Source organism: Xyrauchen texanus, chromosome 47 (assembly GCF_025860055.1).
Source record: "Xyrauchen texanus isolate HMW12.3.18 chromosome 47, RBS_HiC_50CHRs, whole genome shotgun sequence".
Taxonomy (NCBI): domain Eukaryota; kingdom Metazoa; phylum Chordata; class Actinopteri; order Cypriniformes; family Catostomidae; genus Xyrauchen; species Xyrauchen texanus.
The window spans coordinates 6,752,322-6,776,355 of record NC_068322.1 but is presented as its reverse complement, the minus strand read 5'-3'; the positions used below and the strand labels follow the sequence as shown (position 1 = coordinate 6,776,355).

At 38.2% G+C, this 24,034-nt stretch overlaps 1 protein-coding gene across 1 annotated transcript in view; it reads right to left on the bottom strand.

Annotated features, from left to right (window-relative positions):
• The window catches only part of LOC127639023 (ELKS/Rab6-interacting/CAST family member 1-like), a 293,380-nt gene that overhangs the window by 179,955 nt on the left and 89,391 nt on the right, over positions 1-24,034 (bottom strand). Inside the window, exons 13-14 of the mRNA XM_052120833.1 lie at positions 21,860-21,871; positions 13,057-13,192 (exon numbers count right to left, since the gene is read on the bottom strand). Coding sequence (XP_051976793.1) covers positions 13,057-13,192; positions 21,860-21,871 — 148 coding nt within the window. The remainder of the gene's footprint in view (positions 1-13,056; positions 13,193-21,859; positions 21,872-24,034) is intronic.

Below are 24,034 nucleotides of genomic sequence, written 5' to 3'. Positions count from 1 at the left end.
CACATGGCACTTCAGCCAGCACTGAAGAGGTCTCATGTGTAAGAGAACTAATTGAATGACGGCGGATACCGCCACCACAAATCCCAATGCTTTCTGAAACAAGTTTCAGTGGAAAGGTTCTCCCCAGTTTGAACTGAGATGGACACTGTAAAATGGCTGAAGCAGTAAAACTGGAAGACAGAACGGCATTGAAACGGGAGTCCCGGAGCCACTCCTTTGTTATCTTGGCTGTGTGCTTAGGGTCATTATCCTGTTGGAAGATGAACCTTTGCCCCAGTCTGAGGTCCAGAGCGCTCTGGAGCAGGTTTTCATCAAGGGTGTCTCTATACATTGCTGTGTTCAGCTTTCCCTCGATCCTGAAAAGTCTCCCAGTTCCTGCCGCTGAAAAACATCCCCACAGCATGAGGTTGCCACCACCATGCTTCACTATAGTGATGGTATTGGACAGGTGATGAGCAGTGCCTGGTTTCCTCCAGACATGTCGCTTGCCATTCAGGCCAAAGAGTTCAATCTTTGTTTCATCAGACCAGACAATTTTGTTTCTCATGGTCTGAGAGTCATTCAGGTGTCTTTTGGCAAAATCCAGGCGGGCTGTCGTGTGCCTTTTACTGAGGAGTGGCTTCCGTCTGGCCACTCTACCATACAGGCCTGATTGGTGGAGTGCTGCAGAGATGGTTGTTCTTCTGGAAGGTTCTCCACTCTCCACAAAGAAACGCTGGAGCTCTGTCAGAGTGACCATCGGGTTCGTGGTCACCTCCCTGACTAAGGGCCTTCTCCCCCGATCGCTCAGTTTGGCCGGGCGACCAGCTCTAATAAATGTCCTGGTGGTTCCAAACTTCTTCTATTTACGGATGATGGAGGCCACTGTGCTCATTGGGACCTTTAATGCTGAAGAAATTTTTCTGTACCCTTCCCCTGATCTGTGCCTCGATACAATCCTGTCTCGGAGGTCTACAGACAATTCCTTGGACTTCATGGCTTGGTTTGTGCTCTGACATGCACTGTTAACCGTGGAACCTTATATAGACAGGTGTGCCTTTCCAAATCATGTCCATTCAACTGAATTTACCACAGGTGGACTCCAATCAAGTTGTAGAAACATCTCAAGGATGATCAGTGGAAACAGGATGCACCTCAGATTTTTCAGTTTCGGAAGGAAATTGGTACTTTAATTCACCAAAGTGGCACTCAACTGATCATAAAGTATAGTCAAACATTACTGATGTAAAAACAAATAACACCATCACTATTTGAAAAAAGATTATTAACCTGTTTCTGCAGGCCTTTGTTAAACAAGCTTTAATATCAAGTAATGTGGAAAGAAATTCATTTATCGATATTACTTAAAGTGAATGTTTATCACATACTGAGTGATAAACTCCCTGAGTGTCAACAAGTTTGTGTGGTGGCATCATGCCCCTACATCTCGGCAAAATTGGAGATGAGAATTTCTGCACGAGCCTACAAATTGTAATTCTGACTTCAAGATGCATTCCATTGCACTTTTCCTAGTAAGAAGTTGTAAAATCCAAGTTTCCGATTTGAATGTAACGCAGCACTACTTTTCAAAACTTAATCCGACACTGAATGCTCAAGCAGCCAAATATACTTAGAAAACTCCTGATGTTGCTATAACAATGCAAAAAGCACTTACCAATTTACTTGAAGTGAAAAGCAGTCCTCCTTTCCTGATTAATAAATTAAGCAATCACACGGTCATGCAAAACTCCTTGTGTTTTTAAATTCATAAGGATCTCTTTCTCAATGGCAATAATAGCAGTGATGACAGCCGACTCGTCAGACAGCTTGATCTTATGCTTTTCGCTCTTGAATTACGTATATCTCTTAAAGCGTGATTGCGTCACTCAAGGCCAGACAGAAGGCCTCGACTGGCACATATTCCTGCATGAATTAATAATGTAATTTGGAAAAATATACAAAATATTTAATTGATAATTTATTAATGTATTTAATAGTTTAAAAATTATTTAAAGAAGATTACAACTAAAACAAAAAATAGAATAAAAACAAACTCAATTAAAAAACAAACAAACAGAAAACTATACTAAAACAAAAATGACAGAGAAAACGAATAATAACTATTTATAAAGGATGAATTGAAAATCAACTAAATAAACACTAATTTAAAATTAACTACATGTCACCATGGTGCATTGTTTTTTATTAAATGAAGAAAAGAACAGATATTAAATGGGGAGAAATTAAAAATTATCGAAGTAGCTAATAGAGGGGCCACAATAAACTACAGTGTTTGTTAAGTTGTAAAAGCAATCAATATCAAGATGGCCAGAGGAACGAGTCAACACAGAGAGTGACAAGCAGAAATAAATCTAAGCTTCCATGCTGTGATTAAAACAAGACTTTGAAAAGCTCCCAAGACTGAATATCAAGCCACTGGGCCATGTGCTTACACCAGATCTGAGTGCTATGAACACTGGTTACTACACTTTTATAACCTCCTCAGATGTGGTTCTTTGGAGCGAGCCCTTTCCGGCATCCTCAATGTCTGTCTTTCTCACTTTCTGGTTCAACCTCTCTCGCTCTGCCATCATCCTCAATTCAAGTTTTGCGCATCTTCTACATCATGACGATAGCAGGCTTGAATGTTTTGCTATGTGCATGTATGCACATATTATGTAAATTTTCTCATTAGGGTACTTTCATTAGGGCGTGAGTGCAAAAAAGATGAGCATCAGAGAAACCCTTTAAAAGGCTGTCATTTATCATTGTCATTTCTGTACAAACATTGACCAGGTATGCAAGACCTTCTTCATTCTCCAAACCTTCCAATGCCTTTCGTGGCAGGAGGCTGGCATTTAATTCACTGTCCTGCAATCACTGATCTACTGTGCATGGAATGATATTGGCCAGAGAGTGTCATAAAACAGGCTCCCCAAAGCATAAAGTCATTATCATCAAAGTATCTCTGCAGGGAAATTCTGTCCACAGCAGGGAAGCCACTGGGGTAGGTTTAAAAGCCACTAGTTTATGTAAATATGTATGACAGTAGATTAAAAAAAAAACAAAAACACAAGAATGAGAGCAAGAACATCCTACATGGCCCGAGGCTAAACTTTTAGCATAAGGAGGAGAAAGACTTGAGATGTAGCAGAACAAAGAAGGGTGTAAACAGCGAGGCTCTGTTCTGATTGAAGTGGTGCAGGCCTGCATATGGGGCTGATGGGTATCAGATGGAGCAGCTCTTTTGAGCAGGCAAAGTCCTTTTGAAACAAGTCAGTCCATTTGGCAGCCATCTTGGTTTTCATGGCCCACTAGGCAACTACTTTCAAGTCATGCAAGTACAGCTTCTACCTACTTGAATGGGAAAAGTCTGCATATGTCAAAACACCAAAAGAAAAGACAGAAATCATACCATAAGTTTTTCTTCTATAGCTCAAATCAGTCTAAAAAATTTGGTTTTGAGTTGGTTTAATTAATACACGTACTGTACATGTTTTAGATTTAAAAAAGCTGGCTCTTTCTTTTAGCCGTCATGCTGAGCGTTGAGAATTCGCCCAATATTTTTCAATTAGTGTCATCATATATTGTCTCTGGTGCAAGCCAGCACATCTGGGATTTTCTGAGAAGACGACAACAGTACCAAGGACAAAAATCAGGGTCCTCTTGAAGCCCTCGGCTCAAGAAAGATGCTGTTCTAGAGTCTGTGACTACCTGAGTTCCTCTTTGCCAGCGCTTTGGAGTGTCTGTCACAGGCTGGCATCTGTTACCTCCCTCCTGACCTGCTCATGCTCACAAAGTGTTGAGTGGCATAATCAAGGCTTTTATGTGTGAAGTGCACCTCACCGCCCACATTTCTTCCGGCTCTATTTCCATTTCTCTATTTCCAGCTCTTTCCCCACCTCGCTTAACCTCTCTCTCACTTTGTTTCCATTGGAGTGTTGAGAATGGCTCTCGCCACCGCATTAGTGATGACGACCTTGTCTGGCTGATTTTTACCACAGTTTTGTTTCACCTCTGGTCTGTGTTACCACTATATCTTGATCTGTCGTCAGTCTTTGGAGGCTTAGAAGACAGACTGGAACATTCCAGAACATTCCACAGAGACCACAAGGACTCAAAGTCTCAATCCTGAAACACTAATTTGTCTGAGACATTAACGCAACATCCAATCCCAAAATGGGTTCTTTACATGCACCCTTGTTGTTAGGTTAAGACAGATTAGCATCATCCAAATTTACATAATGTAAGAGTATGTACTGCTTTTAACGAAGACTGCACTTCACAGCCGTTAAAGGAATATTCCAGGTTCAATAGAAGTTAAGCTCATATCAACAGCATTTGTGGCATAATGCTGTTTACCACAAAAATTTACTTCAACTCATCCTTCCTTTTCTTAAAAAAAAAAGCACAAATCTGGGTTACAATGGGGCACTTACAATGGAAGTGAATGTGGCCACTCAAAAGTAAAATATAAATCGCAAGATATAAACGTGTAACGCATGTTAACATGACTTTAGTATGATAAAATCCCTTACTAAATATTTTTGTGTAAAGTTTTTTCCAATTTTACAACTTTGTTGCCATGATGACGTAATGCTGTAAACCCTAAAATTACTGCTAAAACTATTTAAACAACTTTACAATAATACACAATTTTTAACAGAATAAATATTATAAAAGCTTTTATAAAGTTATAAGCTTTATATTTCTACCGATAAACCCTCCAAAAATTGGCCCACCCTTCACTTCCATTGTGCCTCTCTAACATTGATTTTTGCTATTTTTATTTATGTATTTTTTTAAAAAGAGGGACAATTGGAAATGTATTTTTGTGGTAATCAATATCATGCCACAAATGTTTTTGATTTAGCTTAACTTGTATTTAACCCAGAGTATTCCTTTAATACAGCATGTTCATAAGCGAGAATGAGCTTTGAAGCATTCAGCTCCTGCCTGGTTAAAATTTTACGATTATAGCACCACTTTGTAGTTTAGAGCTGCTAATGCACAACTGCTGCGACATCTGCGGAGGGAAAAGGCCATACTGGACGTGCACCATTTGTAGGTATGCAGGTGAGAAGCATGAATACATTCCAGGACATACAGTACTTCAAACAGAAATGAGGGCATTGTCCTGTGACGCAGTTACAATTAAAATCAATTACTCTGGTTTTGTTAAACAAGTCAAATTTAATATTAAGGAAAAACTTTCAGTTGCAGTTAAAAAGAGCCGCCCGAATCACAGTTTTCAGACCTATAATATATTGATTTATTTTTCAGTTCAGTGTTTTGAATTGAACTCTGCTTTTTCACAGCATAATGGGATAGTCTACACCGGACACAAGTGACACGTCACGTCAAAAGCAGTAGAACCCCTATATAGTAGGGAAGTATGCATATTTGGAAACAGGGACTCAGTGGAGAATTTAATCAAAATTGGTCTATGGTTGCTTTTAGTCAATGTCTATTAGTATACAGTATGTAAAGATTACTTTTCAGATGTTTGCATTTAAAATTGAGAATTAAGTGAATTACAAATAAAGAAAAAAATTACAAAACATGTTGCACTCTTTTTGTTCAATCAAATGCTCTCTAGAATGACAATGTCCCTCCTCCCGTAACTAACAAGCAAGTAGCAAATCATGTTTTTTGCTGTGATGTAAAAAAATAAATAAATAAAAAAAACTTACTTGTCAATTGATTTCATGGGGTCTTTAAGAAACATAACAGTTCAGTAATCACCTCTCACATCCACCTTCCCAGACCCACCAATATTTCTGAGAATGTTCTTTGCCAACTACAGCTTTCTAATTCCTTGAGGATCCTTCACTGAGACCATGCTGTTTTTGCAGGTTGAGAAAATGACATTTCAGATGAAAAAAGGCTTGCCCTTGCACAGTAATATGTTCTCCCCAATAAAAGCAACATCAGCAGCCGCCTGGTGAGACATAAAAGGATTCTGTTTGACTCTTTTATATCTGCGTGTTTAAAAAGGACCATAAACCTACAATCCGCCTGCAGCACTTTGGCTTTATTAACACCAGTGTGTCGCCATCACCTGTCAGGTCTTTTCATTTGCCTGTAAGTGTGTGCACACAAGTAGTTGTTTGACCAAAAGACAGGCTGCATGAATACAGATATATATCTGGCACATTCGTTTTTATATAAACATGCAAGCAAAAATAACTTCACAATGAATACAGAAGACGACCAGTGCTTCGAAGAGTACTTAGCTGCATGAAGCTGAACTCGCCAATGTTATAAAATGCTGTTCCACAACTGCACACTAAAGGTGTCAGTCTAAAGCTCTCTGCAATTGAGGGCTGATGTTTACAACCACACAAAAGCACAGTTTCAAACATAAAAGGGGCTGAGAGACTTATAAACAAAAGACCTATGGCTTATAACCATCATTCGTAATGTGCAGTGCACTGCTGTCGGTCTAATGGCTTCTCTGGAGTTGTACACGCTGCACCTGTGGGGAAAACCTTTCTCTGGCCTTGCTTTGAGGAATATTCAAAGAGTTTTGCAAAGTATGTTGACCCTTTACTGGAACAAATCTATTCCCTGTTCATTTGATCTGCCTTTGCATTCTGAATGTGATAAAAAATATTGTAACTAAACTCTGACAAAAGCGTTTGGTCGCTGCCTTGGTTCAGGGCAGGTCTAAGTGTTTAGGTTGAGCTCTGTAACTATTTGGAAATGATCTATATACAGCATACACCAATAACTGTCGCATGAGTTGTGTTCAAAGCCTACTTTAAAAAAAAAAAAAAACATTTACAGAATATTATTTGCAATGGTACACGGCAAAAACAATTCTAAATCAGACAGAAAAAATCCTTGAAAAGCTAAATTATTTAAGATATTATGTCTTGTTTCAGAGAAACCTTACCGGATTTAGTGAGGTAAAATTAAAAGAACCATTTTTTCATATTTTCCAATGGGTAAGAAAATAAAACCTTTTTTTCCCTTTATTTTTCTAAAATATGTTTAGAGATTTTTACTAAAACAGAGAGAAAATTACAAAGACGATAAATTATTTTCAGTTTAAGTATGACTGTGTATTTAGGTTTCATCCTCAGACAAAGCATTGTGTGTCATCAGACAAAGACAGAGGAAGATATGTGTGTGATCTGTTAAAAATCAACAGAAACTTTTGGGTACCAAATTTGTTTGAGTACCAAACCTCATACATCCAACACTTTGTTTCCAACCCCCAATCTTTGTCTTTCAATTTGTCTACCTTTGGTCTCCACCTCCAACGATTGCCAGGCAGGGTAAAGATCAGGCTGCCGTGGGGCGTTCTAGTCATAGGGTATTCTGGGAGTCATGGCATTTGCCGCTGTACTCACAGTAAGACCATGTAGTAAAACAGAACAGACTCAACCACGCTGTAAAACAGGTATTTACTGGGCTTCATTATAATGTCATCTCTTCTCTCCCGCTGTCTTTCCCCATCTCGTTTCTTCCCGTTTCCCAGCGAAAGTCTTGATTTCTTCAAGCTGATGATATTTCATCAGCGGGAGAGTGGTGTGCGACTTGATGATTCAGTACGTATCACACGTCTGGGAACTCTGTATCCGGCGGAAAATGTCTCTCAAGGATGAAAATGTGGAACCCTATAAAAACCAAGCATCTCGTTTTTATCAGACTAAAGAGATAAATGAAAAAGGAGAAGGGTGATTGAGAAGAGGTTAAAATCACGTGATTGTGGGACAGCAATTCAGCACTACAAGTCTCTCAACAAACTTGAAGCGCCTGGGCCCCATGTCTTCATCCTATGTAAACTAGTAGCTACTCTTAAAAAAAAAAGTTAATCCAAAAATTAATATGTCATTGTAAACTCACCCTCACGTTGTTCCAAACCAATATGACTTTATTTGTTCCATGGAACACTGCCTAACATCTCATTTTGTGTTTCATGAAAGAAAGAAATAGGGGAGACCAGGGCTAGTGGTCACACTGGGAAGTTACACAAAGTGTAACTATCTAAATAATGATAAGATTTGGAGCATTGCAAATATGTTTTCTTCAACAGTGGGTTAGTAAATGTTGACAATTATCATATTTTTGTTATAGCTCTTGGGTAAAAAAGTGAACATAATTAAACAAGGGGATGCATTAAGGCAAGGGTCAACTATATTTTGAAGGCAGATTTTTAGGAAAGGTTTGAAAATGGTCTTAAGAGTCAGGTCAGGGCAGGTTGTCACATGTGTCTTCCATACCATAAATATTTGTTGGCCTAAATAATTTGTTGATATTTTTGTATGTTACCTTTTTCATATTTGCTGTTTCTGGAATCGTTTTGTGTTTAATAATGGTTTTCGTTATAAAACTTTGCCGGTGCAGATGAAAAGAGAGGCATACATTTAGTTTTGGTGTTTATGAATGACAGGACATGTTCCCCTTTTGCACTATAATCTTTGCATGAAACCAATGCCACTAAACCTAAATGCAGGGTTACGTTGTGACAACTTGCCCCATATAATGTGACTATATGCCCCACTATTGGGGCATGATGTTACAAAAGGCCCATGTGTATTCAATAAACTGTAACTTTTTGTAACTTTTAGCCAAGATTTCAAGCTACAGTATGTAGCTATGCAGATAGTGACTATCAAAAATAAGAATACCCTAAAAAACATTCACTGGAGTAAAAAATATGACCGCTACAGTAGCTCCGTTCTCACCTACAGGACAGCAACAATTCCAATCAATCATCCAAATTTTATATTTTCCAAAGAAAATGTGAAAGGTGCTTGCACGGACAAAAGTCTCCATCACAATGCTAGAATGGTTGCTGTTTTATGAGCCTTTAGCTATGAGGTTGATAACATGTTTTGGGTGGGTTTTTTAAAAAAGTAAGTCTAAGTGCCAATTTAAGTTTTTAGCCCATTTTGTCATCTGTAAGACAAAAATAAAAGGAGTAAATTCAGATGTTAAGAAAAGTAATAGCCAAGCTCACCTCAATGACCAGCATAATTTGAGGTATAATTCATATCCATACCACAAACGAGTTAGTTACACATTGAAATTTGAAACTTAGGGTTAGGGGTTCCATCACATCTCTAACTAAGTATCCGGTGGAAAATGTCTCTCAAGGATGAAAATGTGGAACTCTATAAAAACCTAGCATCTCTTTTTTAATCAGACAGAATGAACAATAGTTATAGTGAAGCTTGCTTTAGAAAGTACCGCTAATAAGAGGACTGACAATCAAACCACAGTTTGATCATGTGGAATAAGGCGTCATGGCACGAGCAGAAAACAAACAAAACAGAAGAAAGCCAGGTACTTCATTGACTCGATTTGACTATCTAACATTTTCCAGAGTCAAAAGTTCCTGTCCTGAAAAACTTCTGGATATGCTCTGGCGCTCTCGACAACCGAAAACCACACATATCCCACCCCTGTGATCCAATGGAAGCATCCTTAATTGATTGAGAAGTAATTGCAGCTACTTTTAGAAACTTTCACTTAGGTCAGTAAAAGGCTGAGAAAGAGGATTGCTCTGTGGCCGTCTAAATGGTGTCCTGGGCTAACCTCTCTCACCAACCAATTGGACAGGAACCAGAGTAACCATACCAATCAATTTTCCTTCCAAACACCCCTGATGTATCCAATAGCGTGTGGAGATTAGTTCAGAGTTAGGCCTCAATGCTGGAGCGTGACGCGACTTCAAGGAAGGTGATGGTTGTTGGTCTGTCACCGCTTCCAGAATCTATCCTAGAAAAAGCCAATGTTGCAGCCGCATCAGGGTGCTTCAAACAGCGGAGAGAAAGCCGCAATGTGGGCTCGTGGCAACGTGACCCCAAGGAGGAACCTAAGGCCCCTGAAGTCATAAATGAGCTCTTGCTGACCACAACACGTATTCATCCACATGCACGCACACAATGATATAACAGGTCGCCGGGTACCACGGGTTGAAGTCCAAAAGCACATAAATCTCGCTGTCAAAAATAAAGTGTATGAACTCAAATCATAACAGCGAACACATGACACAGAAAGGGAAAAATCTGAAAACGGAGTATGATCGAAAGAACAAACCAGCAGCCAGAGAAAACACAGAAACCACAACAAAGAGAGGGCCGCTGTGGCATTGTTTTCCAGAGGTCGAAGGCAAAGAGGAAAAACAGTCCCTCCATAAAACCTGGGGCATTTCATACAGAGATTCTCACACACATTAACTGCTGACTCTGGCTCTCGTGTCTGACCCTCACTGGAAGCCAAAAATGACCACAACAGACCACAGTTCTCGGTGTCTCAACCCCTGTCAAATTGAGAGGAAAATAGTCAATATGATGACAGTTACATCAGCCCAGATGAGGTAGTTTGTGTTTTCAATTTGGTTTAAAATAAACATGGCTTGTGCTGGTTAACTCACTGATACCTGGATACTGATGCTGGCTTTTCTACTTCAATACTGTGGAGCCATAATTTATGCTCAGAAAATAGCCCCTGTGGTTGCACTCAACAATCATTTTCATATGTGTCCTATTACATCTTTCATTCGTTCTCTCCTTTTCTCTTTTCCCAAAATCCAAAGATCACAATGGGAGAAGGGCACGAGGTCAGGATGTGCGTGAATGTGGTTTGGAAGAGGGAAACACAAGATGGCTCTTTACCTGAGAAGAATCCCAGCGATTCTCAACAAAACATATATAATAAGGGAGGACAGAGCACTTTGAAGAGATGTAACTAGGTATGGCACAGAGATTTGAGCTACTATGAATAATTCCTAGGTTTTTGTGTGATTGTGAGCCTCTTAAGAGTATGACAGGCCTCATTATGGCTTAAGTTTCAATTTAAGGACTATATTGACACTGCTTTTGTGAGATTTAAATGGTTACGGGTGGACTACTTTTGAAATGTACTACTTTTTTTTTTTTTTGCACCATGCGGTTATAAAGAAGAATGTCTAGAACAGGGGTTCTCAAAGTTCCAAGAGTTCCGGTTTGAACATTTCCTTCCTAGCAAAGGTCCAGATAATGATACATAGTTTACACAGTGTCATATAGCTATGAATTATATAATATACATTTTTCAATAGTTTTTATTACTGGCCACATTGGCAGCATTAGTCCTTTGTATAAAAAAAAATAAATAAATAAAAAAGATAAATAAATATGAGCGTGTGTGTGTGTGTGTGTGTGTGCACGTGTGTGCATGTGTGTGACATAGAAGGCCTTTTGACGGATAAAAATACTGTATGGTGGTTCAGAGAATTTATAAAAATGTAATGGTCTTGATGGACCATTTTAATATTTTCCATGGTGAGAATCTACTAACAAACAAACAATTTACACAACAGTGAAGCAAAAAAATACTGTTTGCTTAGTTGCAGTATAAATAGGCTTTCCTTGCCACTCATGCAAACATGACATCTGATTAATTTTCACAAAATTAGAATAAAAATCTGTTGGCTTATTATGAAAAGCTCCTGACATGCTGATTAATGAAGCTAAATTTAAACTGAAAAAAACAAAAACGTTATAGTCTAAATTGCCACGTTAACTTGTCTTGTCACAAACCTGGCTTAGCTGAACCATCTGGATCACACATCAGACAGATTAATTTAGTTTAACTTTGCTTCATTTTTCATATCTGCAGCATGTTTAAGCGAAAGATGCCAGTATTTGGAGTGGAGGTACAGTGAATCAGGATTTATGCAGCACCTCTATAGCAGGGAGAGAGGCAACATGCGGAGAGCAGGAATAAAACGGGTTTAATGCTAAGGAATTAGAGCGTGCATACAGGTATGCTTACACAATCACTTAGCCAAGTGTCAGATTAACTAGCACAAAGATTTAGATCTCGGTCCGGACCGAACTGTCCTTCTGTCCGGATCTGGACCGGAGTCCGCCTATTGAGTACCCCTGGTCTAGAATTATAGTCAGGTGGAAAAGGGCTTTTTTGAAACACTTGAAACATTATTTTCGATCCAGGTTGTAAATATAAACAGCTCAACATTTATTTATGCATTCATTTAGAAACTTAATTTTAAACAGAGACCAAATGCCCAAACTGGGTTAAGTGCTTTCAATGCAGTCAAAATCATTTTTGGTAGCTATATGCACAAATGGCTAGATAGATCATTAGAAGTAATTATTAAAATACGTTTTTATTTTGTGAACATTTATTCAGATGCACAAATATAAATAATATATACGAAACCTCCAAGTGGATGTGGTTTTTTTCCAATTACTATAATTTTTGTAAGGCAAATACTGTATGGCTCTAAAAAGTTTGGAGCATAAGTACATTACACATTAGGAAAAGTAATCAAGTCTGTAAAAGTGTAATCCATAAAAAATAACTGTAATCTGGTAATGTGGATTATAAAATGTAATGTAATCCAATTACAAGTACACAATTTTTTACATGTGCAAAATCACTACAGATAACAACTTTCTTCCTAAGATTTTTGTCTTGCTTCCCAGTAAAAAAATATCTCAACATCTTCAAAACAAGAAAAATTTACTATTTTCTTGCTTTCAGACAAATTTAACAAAATGTAGTGCTTAAAACAAGAAAATTAAATGTCATAGGGGTAAGAAAAACAATTAATTCAAATGGAATAGAAGTTATTTTTCTGGATTTTACTTGAAAACAAGACAAAAATTCAAAGTAAACATGATTTTGACATGAAACCACAAGGAGTCATCCAAAGTTTCAATCATGGGTGGTTGATGCGTAACATAGTCATTGGACTTTTTATATCAACATCGAGGTTTTGCAGTAAAATTTGTATTAACGTATAATGGAAAGTGTATATTTATGTGCTGTAACTGATAACCAATTTCTTTAAATTTTTCATAAGATGTAATCATCTTTTTGCCTTCACTAGTTTAAAATGGTCATATGAAGTGACAAAATAATTGACAAATTAAATCAAATGTTCCATGTAGTCTCAATTAATGAGGTCATAAAAGCTGCCTGCATAATATTTATACAAGAGTTCTGTTTCAAATAGTTTTGAATGAGTACAGCATGTCACACCACAGGACAAGTCAACTTTCCAAAAGTATTTCATATAAATTATCCATATAGTAAACGTCATTTGTACTTTACCATGACCTGTTGAGAGCTCTCGCTGATGTTGTCCTCTCGTTTCCGAGCCTCTTCCATAAGCTGAGCATTCTTGTTTTTCTCCACCTGCTCCTTGTGCTTCAGGTTGGCCACTTTCTTGCTTTGGTCTTTCATCTGCCTACAGGGACACACCAACAGACTTCAGTCAGACATTCACAGATGGACAGAGAGGGGAATGGACAATATATACTGTATGTATTTATATATACAGTATGAAATATGGTGAGAGAGAAAAAAAAATTATATTTCCGAGGACATCAATTGTTAAATAAAAAATGAAATGTATCATGATGTTACCACAATATGCATACTATTCTTTGCAATGACTATCGTAGCATGCTGTTTTACACACTGCACAGTACATACTGCATAGCATGCAGTAAGCAGTTAATTAGTATTTAATTCTAAATATAGCCTGACACTGTTATCCATCTAAAAACTTCAACATAATCACTAATGCTAACAGACCACAAATATAATGATAAATATCATTATACATTGTAAAGTTTTTTCTTTTCACACTTACACTGTACACACAGTCAAGTATGAACAGCAAGGACAATCAGAGTGGCCAAAAGCAATCTAGGTTATCATAAATGTTAACAAAATGGATCAGCAGTGATCTCCACTGATCAAGCTGTGTTGCAAATGTGAGTCAGTATGTAGGTTCCTTAGCTCTGGGATTTTTCTCATTATCCACCACCAACCCACACCCTTCTCCATTTGCTTTGGTAAGAAAACCCACAGGAACACAAAGCAATAGCAAAAAGAAATAAATAAATAAAAAGAAAATTATAGCAGATTTCATTTCTGAGCAATGTCGTAACAAACAGGCCCAGATTCCGTGGTCATTCGCATCAACAAGCATTAAAATGCACGTCTGCTGCACTAGTTCTACTGTTGACGTATCCACCAAGACTGGACTGCATGGCAGCCAGGATTGTCTACCAGTAACCATCTTGATTTGATCAACAACAAAAAAAAAGTGTGCCTCACCCATCATCTACCCTGCAGAACAGATGTATCGTTGAATACGGCAACACCAATGTCTTTAAATGAGTAATAACACTACATTCTGGAATGACCTCCCCCATCCCCTCTTGACACCACAGAGCAGTACCCAAGACACACAATACGGGGTGGTAATGGAAGAATTATTATTGGGGCTTATGGGATATGACAAGCCACGTCTGTGAGTGCCAGGAAAGCGGCACCAAGGTACTCCCTGGTAAGTGTACATTGTGATGTGGTTATAAAGCAGTCTGAAAACCAAACTCTGCAGCATAAATATATTGGGGGAACTTCCAGTGGGTCTACGCTAGAGCAAGGTGATGGCGAACAAGGCAAGGAGAAAGCGGGCCAAGCCACTACAGTGTTTTCACCTGATCATTCTTCTAGATGAGCCGTTCGAGCACTATGGAGTCTCTGTGTTTTAAGTACCAGAGTAAAGCCACAGTCTTCTGGCTCTAGTTGCATATTCCAGGACAAAATCTATCTGTACATTAATTACCTAGCAGCTGCTAAACATTGAGCTGGGGTCCTTTCAACATTTAATCACATGCAGAATATGAATAATGGATAATTCAATTTTAACAAGTTAAAATTGCAATTCTTGATATCAGGAATACAATTTTAACTAGAGAAAGCATTGGTCGGGCTCTACTTGTTATGCTAATAATATAATTTTATATTAAATAAATTTAATAAAAAAAAAAAAAAATAGAAGCATTTTGACTAGTGGACTTCAATGTATCTATTATACAGGAATGGGTGATGCGTGTCTTTCCATCTTAAATTTAAGGTTCCTAAGGTTTCTTTTTGCTGTACCAGGCCAGGCCGTACAGATGGAATGCATGTCTCTTGGATGTTAGACCATAGCGCGTGGCAATGCAGAATTGCAAGGCGTGTTGACAGACTGTAGGAGACGAAGAGGGAAGGCCTACTACTATTACACCAACTGTTTTAAGCAATATTTGTTAGAATCATAGATTTCTGCAAACGTAAACAGAATTGAGGTCTCTAAATTTGAGTTTGAGGCTGATATCTCTATAACAAATACACACTAGGCCCTTGACTCAGCACTCTGCATTGGTACTAATTACAGCCCTATTTGACAACTATGAAAGAACCTAATAAAAGGGCCACAAATACATTTTGCGTGAACCTTGTTCTGGGAAAATCAGCAAAATGCTATGCTGTCAAAAGACCATCTTGAAGATAACATGACAAACATCTCATCCTATATTTTATAACAAAGAAAAAAGAAAGACGTTGTGTTTGTGTGTGCACACAAGAGAGATGGTGTAACAGGTCATAAATATACTGGAATGTTCCTATTTTCTGTTTCTAGAAGAGGCCAAGCCATCTGCTTGGCTCTGCTACATTTCCAATAAGCAGCCGACTGTTTTTATGTCTTGTGCACCATGCCTTTATTCAAGGTTTTGATTATATGTTTATACGTCTCCATTTGAGGCCTGAAGTGATGGGATAGGTAACCCCATTCTGTAAAGTTCACAGACAAAACTTCTATAACAATATAGAGGAATGGCAACAACTAACTCCGATCTAATTCATCAGTCACAAAAGCATTTTCTATGTGTATTTAACGGCTAAACTATTTTTAAAACTTGTTAGAGGAAAGGGACAAGCCTGATGCGCTTCAGTATTTGTTGGACCAATAATACCAGCCAATCACTGCTCTCATTCTTGTCCTTAAAGATTTCCATAGAGCTCCTAACCAAATATTAAACCTGGTGAAACTAAATGTTAGAAAGATTTCTTAACTTAACCTACAATGCAGCCCTACATTCAGTATACAATGAACCAATTACTTTATAATATTGAAACAATTAGTGTCGGAGCCAAGCCTAGTGGTTAGCGCATGACAATGGTGTACAGTTGAAGTCAGAAGTTTATATACATTTAGGTTGAAATGATTAACACATTTTTTAACCACTCCACAGATTTCATATTAGCAAACTACAGTTTTGGCAAGTTGTTTAGGACATCTACTTTGTGCATGACACAAGTAATTTTTCCAACAATTGTTTACAGACAGATTGTTTCACTTTTAGTTGACTATATCACAATTCCGGTGGGTCAGAAATTCGTCAGAAGTTAATAGTGCCTTTAAACAGATTGGAATATTCCAGAAAATTGTGTCAAGCCTTTAGGCAATTAACTTCTGATAGGCTAATTGGAGTCAATTGGAGGTGTAGCTGTGGATGTATTTTAAGGTCTACCTTCAAATTCAGTGCCTCTTTGCTTGACATCATGGGGAAATCAAATGAAATTAGCAAAAATCTCAGAAAAAAAAGATTTGTACTTCCACAAGTCTGGTTCAACCTTGGGAGCGATTTACAAATGCCTGAAGGTATCTGTTCAAACTGGTTTAGTAAGCAAGTATAAACACCATGGGACCACAGAGCCATCATACCACTCAGTAAGGAGACACATTCTGTCTCCTAGAGATGAACGTCATTTGGTGCGAAAAGTGCAAATCAATCCTAGAACAACAGCAAAGGGCCTTGTGAAAATGTTGGTGGAAACAGGTAGTCAAGTATCTATATCCACAGTAAAACGAGTCCAATAGTATATCAACATAACCTGAAAGGTTGTTCAGCAAGGAAGAATCCAATGCTCCAAAACTGCCATAATAAAGCCAAAAAATTTGCAAGTGCACATGGCAACAAAGATCTTACTTTTAGGGGAAATGTCCTCTAGTCTGATGAAACAAAAAATGTATATGTTTGGCCATAATGACAATCGTTATGTTTGGAGGAAAAAGGTTGAGGTTTGCAAGCTGAAGAACACCATCCCAGCCATAAAGCATGGGGTGGCAGCATCATGTTGTGGGGGTGCTTTGCTGCAGGAGGGACTGGTGCAATTCACAAAATGGATGGAATCATGAGGAAGGAAAATTATGTGGATATATTTAAGCAACATCTCAAGACATCAGCCAGGAAGTTAAAGATCGGACGCAAATGGGTCTTCTGACCCCAGGCATACCTCCAAATGTGTGACAAAATGGCTTAAGGACAACAAAGTCAAGGTATTGGAGTGGCCATTACAAAGCCCTGACCTCAATCCGATATAAAATTTGTGGGCAGAAGTGAAAAAGCATGTGCGAGCAAGGAGGCCTACAAACCTGACTAAGTTACACCAGATCTGTCTAGAGGAATGAGCCAAATTTCCAGCTACTTATTGTAAGAAGCTTTTGGAAGGCTACCCAAAACGTTACAAAATGTAAAGGCAATGCTATCAAATACTAACAAAGTGTATGTAAACTTCTGACCCACTGGCAATGTGATGAAAGAAATAAAAGCTGAAATAAATAATTCTCTCTACTATTATTCTGACATTTCACATTCTTAAAATAAAGTAGTGATCCTAACTGACCTAAGACAGGGAATGTTTTCTACAATTAAATGTCAGGAATTGTGAAAATGTATCTGGCTTAAGTGTATATAAATTTCTGACTTCAAATGTATTTAGCTCGCAACATTTCCCAATCATGTTCCCATTTCCTGCCTTCTCTCACTTTTCCTATCCTTAAAAGTGGGGGAAAAAAAGGCCAAAAATAAGACAACTTAATCAAATAAAAACATTCAAAAGAAGAGAGAAAGTGCAAGCAGATAGACTGAAAGATATCTAGATTTTATAAGAAACAATACATACTGTAAACACAAATATCTGGGACACTTTGAGGTAAACATCTTTGTGATGGGGCGGTGTACCAAGGGAGACAAAGGAAGAAAAAAAAAAGCCAATTGTGTGTTATATATACACACACAGATTAATAGAAGCATTCCCATAAAAGGTTACTTGATTAAACCTTTGTGTTTACTTTGGAGACATTTCTTCTACATTGCAGCCTAACCTAATGTTTTTTAATGAATCTTATTTTCACAGTCCTCAAACTCTGTAATGTTATCAAAAGTATTAATTTATTATTTTGGTCCAGATCTCAAAATGAATAATTCATGTCCAAGAGTGCTTCAGGCAATGTTTACAGGGTAAAGCTTGAAAGCACTTTGAAATTCTCAAGATATTGGCTGAAGCGTGGGTGCAAACATCAGAAAGTCTGTTAACTTTCTACTATCAAGAGGTTTCAAACGTATACGTTTCAAAGGCTTCATGATGTATATATCTCGTAAACACCTCTCAAAACCAAAAAAAAACAATTGAGTTGGCATTAGTCCTTCCGGCTTCACAAAAAATATGTCTCAGAGAAGGACATGTCCTTGCAGACATTCCAAACATATGATAAACACGTGGCGTATGTCCAGGGCAAACGCAAAACATTTTGTTCAATGATCACCACTGAAAGATCCTCGCTGATTAATATAAAAAGAAAAAGAAAAGAAAACAATTCAAAGACAAATGGAACACCTCTTGTGTGCAAGTTCTCAAAATGATATAGTATAAAACATTGGCTCTTTCAACATTTCCTTTCCCAAAATAATATGAAACTACATTTCTAAACAATTACGCTCTGTGGACACATAACTGGAGAAATGAGGCCCGGCAGGCATTAAAGAAAATGTTATTAAAAGGTTCAAACGCACCTGACACTAATAGCATAAAACAAGACCAAATGGTAAAATTGTGTGTGATTTTGAAATGAATGCTCACGGAAATCAATGTTGCAGGAATAAATCCATCAAGACATTACGAGGAGTTCTGGGTATAAAACAGAAAGATTTCTTATGTCTTTGAGCCAATGCGTGTTTATGAGCAGCCTGCGCAAGACCCAAAAACTGGAGATGGTTACAGGGCAGCATTTTCATCCAAGCCTTTTTGATGTCATTTTTATTTTTCTCTCGAGTGAGCTGACAGAATTGCACATGAGTGTGCTTAAACTAACAGTACAAAAACTGAATAAATAGCAAGGGGTCAACTTAGGACAGAAAACTTTGTGTATCACAACCTTTTTTTTACCAAGAGAAAACAAGTTGCTCACAAAATGTTTGAATGTGCACATTTAATTCATTCCCCCATCCCTTTCAAAGTCATCCTTTACTGTCATCCGTCTCTTTACATTGGCCGGATATCTCCCTCCCGTTGTTCAGTATACGTTTGTTGCTCAGGACTAATACAAGGCAGGAACTGTGGGTTCTTTGCCGTTTGAAGCCATTTCTCTAGCAGCAGGTGGAGAAGAGCTGGCCAGAGCCTCTCAGTCAGGTCTCTACGTGATACCGTGGCTCATTTTCACAGTTCTGTCTGTGGTAAGTGCTAACTTTTCAAGGCTAATAGAATTTGGCTTCTAAGGATGCCAAGAGAAGGATCTGTGGCCAGGTACACATTAGGGTGTCCCCACTGCTCGTGCTATCCTGCACACCAACATCTGTCTTATGTGTGGTGCATGGTCCGGCCTTTTGGGACGATTCCCTCCAACCCATGACTAATCGAATCATGTGGCTGGCCCTCAAGCAAGGCCTGCCAAAGCTAACTGGAAAGCACACAGAGTCAGTCAGAGGTGATCTCGAAGGCGGACATATCATATACAGGTATTTATAGGCCCAGAGAAAAAGACCTCCCTGTCTGTGCGGTGCTGTGGCCTTCAACTCTAGGAGGAACTGACACTAACAGCAGACCACAGCAGAACAGCCTACCACCATAATGAACACATTTAAAGAAATACAGATCCTATGCATCTCCATATTGAAGGAAAAAGTATCAGTACGGTTTATCTCTTAGAAGAGAAAGAAAATGTAAAAAAAAAAAAGAAAAAAAAGAACATGAGACAAGAATGGGGTGGGGGAGGTGGAAAACCGAATGAGATTCAACGAGACAGAACAAGACAGAAAAGCAGACAGAATGAGACGGCGAAAGAGAATAAGACAGTGGAACAGAAATAGAGGATGAAACGGAGCTAGAAAGAAAGAGGAAGAGACAGAACAAGATAAAGAATGAGACAATAGTAAACCAGATAGAAAGAGAGGAAAAACGAGACAAAAATAAATTGATAGAATGAGACAAAGCGAACGAGGCAGAATAAAACAGAAAGAACGAGACATCATGAGACAGAAAAAGAATGAGACAGAATGGGACAGAAAATGAAGAGACGGAATTAGACAGAAAGAGAACGAGACAGAGTTAGACAGAAATCGAATGAGACAAAGTGAGACAGAGAAAGAGTGGGACAGAAAAAGAGAATAAGAATAAGAGCTAACAGTGAAAAGAAAATTTAATCAAATTACACTGAGAAAGAGACAAAGAGATGGAGAACGAGACTGAGTTAGACAGAAATCGAATGAGACAAAGTGAGACAGAGAAAGAGTGGGACAGAAAAAGAGAATAAGAATAAGAGCTAAACACAAAGAAAATTAGACCATACAGAATTAGACAAAGAACAAAAGAGCAAAAAAAAATAAGACAGAAAGGGAATGAGACAGAGAAAGAGAACATGACAGACAATGAGTCAGAGACAGAGAATGAAACAAAAATGAGGCAAGGACAATAAGACAGAAAATGAGAGAGATAGAGAATGAGACAGAGTGCAAGACAGAGAAGACGACAGAAAAAACCCCATAAAGAAATAGAAAGAGACATAGGATGAGACAACAAGAAAGGTAGTGAAAAAGGGAATGAGAAGGAGAGGTCGAGGGAGTTAGGAGAACGAGACAGAAAGCAGAAGAAAAAGAAAATGACAGAGACTGAGAACAAGAGAAAGAGAAAAAGAGAAGGCAGAAGGCATCCATACTTCAGGGACTGGCACACATCACATTTGTTGTCATTTGTAGACTCTATCAAGAGGCCCTGGAGCTCAGAAGCAAATGAGTAACATTGGGGAAATTTCATTTCAGAATGACACCGATTCCTTTTCATTACTCTTCACCCCTTGATCTGTGGGAGATATCAAATCGTTCCTGTTTGTTGTGTTGCTGAGATCCAGAGAATTAATCAAAAAAGCAAAAAAAAAAACAAAGAGGAGAAAAAGGGGGAGGGTGAAAGAGAGGGGGAAAGAATGACAGTTCTGTCAAGCATTCCCGTAACATTATGCTTGTTTTCTAGGGTAGTAACAACAGGAGAAAAAATGAAAAGTTGACAAGTCTCAGTTCCAAACCAAACTAGAAGGAGAAGCAAAATAATAACCACAATAAACAAGCTGAGTGCTGAGATTGTGGCTGGAGTGGGAAGGGATCCCCGTCATGCACTGGCAGAAAGAAGCAAGCTTTTAAACGCAACTCAGGAGAAATGAGTGATGGAGATTCTTTATGCTCCAATTAGAAGTTCTGTAAGGAGCAACTGATGCTTTCTCCCTCTCTCCCTTTCCCACAACCCCTTACTCTCTCTTCCTCTGTCATCCTATCTTTCATGTGCACGCAATAGAAGCTTTGGAAAGACGTTCTTTTGTTCTTCTGCTTGTCGAACAGCTCAGTCTCTGCAGACCTCACATGTAAGCCGGCGTGCATTAATAAGACAAGCTCTTCTGTTTGTAGTGCCTGCTTGACCTTCTGAGATTTCCTCATTCCTACTTTTGAACCTTTAATCAATTCAGGTCAGAGCAATTTCTCTTTTTTTCCACTGAAACTTTAGAAGGGAGTCCAAGGGGAGTGATGGAAGCAACAAGAGCAAATTGGGGTTAAGTGCATCGCCCAAGGGCTCCACTACACCACAATCAACCACTGAATTATTTTCCCAACTAGCGGATATGGTTTTCCCCCACCGGTCCCCCAAAACACATTCTTAGAACCTTAGAATTATCCTTAAAATTATTTCAGGTTCATTCAGTGGGGTTTAGAGAAAAGAAAAAGCAGACGAAGAAAGTAGGCATACTAACCTTGAAGCCAAACTGGGAGGAAGACACACCGTTCCAGTGAAAAGATAAACAGCAGAGAAAGTAAGAGAGAAAGAAAGGTGAAAACAGACAAGAGTCAGTAAGTTTACAGGCACGTTGGATTTCAGTCGAACATAAAATGTAAAATAAATACAAATGTAAACACTTTGTTCCAACTGAAATTAGTCAACTTTTTGCTAAATTGTATTGACTAACCTAGATAATGTGATTGCAGTTTGGATCAGTCCTTCATCTTTTTTAAATGTCATGTAAACGATTTAGTCCAACTGAAATCGTACCATTTGGTTTTATACTAAGTCAGACTGACACACCAAGATAATGCGATTGTAGCTCAGCTTCAATCTTTGTCCTTTTAAAATGTCTAACTTAACAGTTAGATTTTTGCTAAGTTGCACTAACAGACCTAGATAATGTGATTGTAGCCTGGCTTCAACCTTCGTCGTTTTTTTTGTCATGAAAATGCTTTAGACTGACTGAAACAAACAGACCTAGATCATGCAATAGTAGCTTAGCTTCGTCCAGCATGTATAGACATTAATTTGATCACAATTGGTCTTGAAAGACAGCGGTGATGGGCAATGTGTATTTAACATTTCCTCAGCTGACATCTTTCAAATATTTGATTACGCATTCTGTCATCTATACCTTAACTCTTTCCCCGCCAGCGTTTTTAAAAAAAGTTGCTAGCCACCGCCAGGGTTTTTGACGATTTTCGCTAAACATTAATGGCCCGCAGAATATTTTCTTCCATGAATATATGAATATATGCTATATATCAAAATAAAGATCTGAGCCTCTGCTTTTAGGCAAAAAAAAAGATTTTATTTCATCTTCATTTGTTCTTTTTTTATTGCCACTTGAACAGAGGTAGGTTTTGTCAAAAACAACATTTCGGACATAAAAGCTGAGAAAAAGGCATTTTTATCAAACAAGTGCTTTAGTATTAGTATGGTGTTCCACTTCACGTTTGAGACGATCGCAGTCTGTTTCTCTGATCAAAGAGTTGCGTACTCTTTCAAAACATGCGCGCGGGTCTTCCTTACCGTATACCACCTAAAACACGGATACCCGGAAAATTCCGTGTTTGGCGGGGAAGCGTTTTTTCATAAAACCCGGAAAATTCCATGTTTGGCGGGGAAAGAGTTAACAGACAGATGAAGTTGTAGCTCGACTAGGTATGAGCATGAGCTTTGCAGTGTAGACTTGTACACACAGTGAAAAAATGGTGGCAGCAGTCGATAATAAGACATACAAAGACCCACATGCCATGCAACACAAATTACGATACTATTCACTGTAAAGTAACAACATATATTGTGACATGTTCTAAACAAATCTGACTTAACTTGTCATAAAAGTGTTGAAAGACTGCAATTTCAACAGATGTTCAATGAAAACACACATATCGGCTATATAAAGTCAAGCTATATATATATATATATATATATATATATATATATATATATATATATATATATATATATATATATATATATATATATATATATATTTTTTTTTTTTATTTTATTTTTTTTTTTTATTTTTTTTATCATAATTGCAAAGGAAAGTTATTTATTGAGACTCAATAATCCACTATCCTTACCAATAGTGCTATTGTTTTGTCTTATTCCTTTGGTTTGCCTCGCTTTCTTTGTTCCTTTTCCCCAGCACACTCTCCAATTTTATCTCTCTCTCTCTCTCAACTGTGTGCTTTCCAATCCGACATAATTACAGGCAAATTTACGAAATTAATACCCCAGTGCCCTAATTCAACCTCTGACATTTTTTGTGTGTCTTTGTAGGCAATACTGAACAAGATCTGCCTCTGCACCATTGATCTGCAACAAGAGATGCTTGCTACCACGTTTCTGACTGAGAAAGGTAATCCTGACTGAAAAACCGAGGTTTACGAAACGCACTGCTTCTACCTGCCACTCGCATCTTGATTAAAGACACAGGAGCTAAAAGAAAAGGATCTGTCTGAATAACTTTCCGTCAAGTGCCAGGAGTTTCTGACATGGAGAACAATGGAAGTTTTTTGAGAGCCAAACTCCCCCACTGTGCTTCAAGAGCATAACCCGACACTGAGTGGTAATTAGCTCGGAGCACCACGTTAGCACTGTGGCTGGTGTTTATTTCTGAAATCTTCTCGCAGTA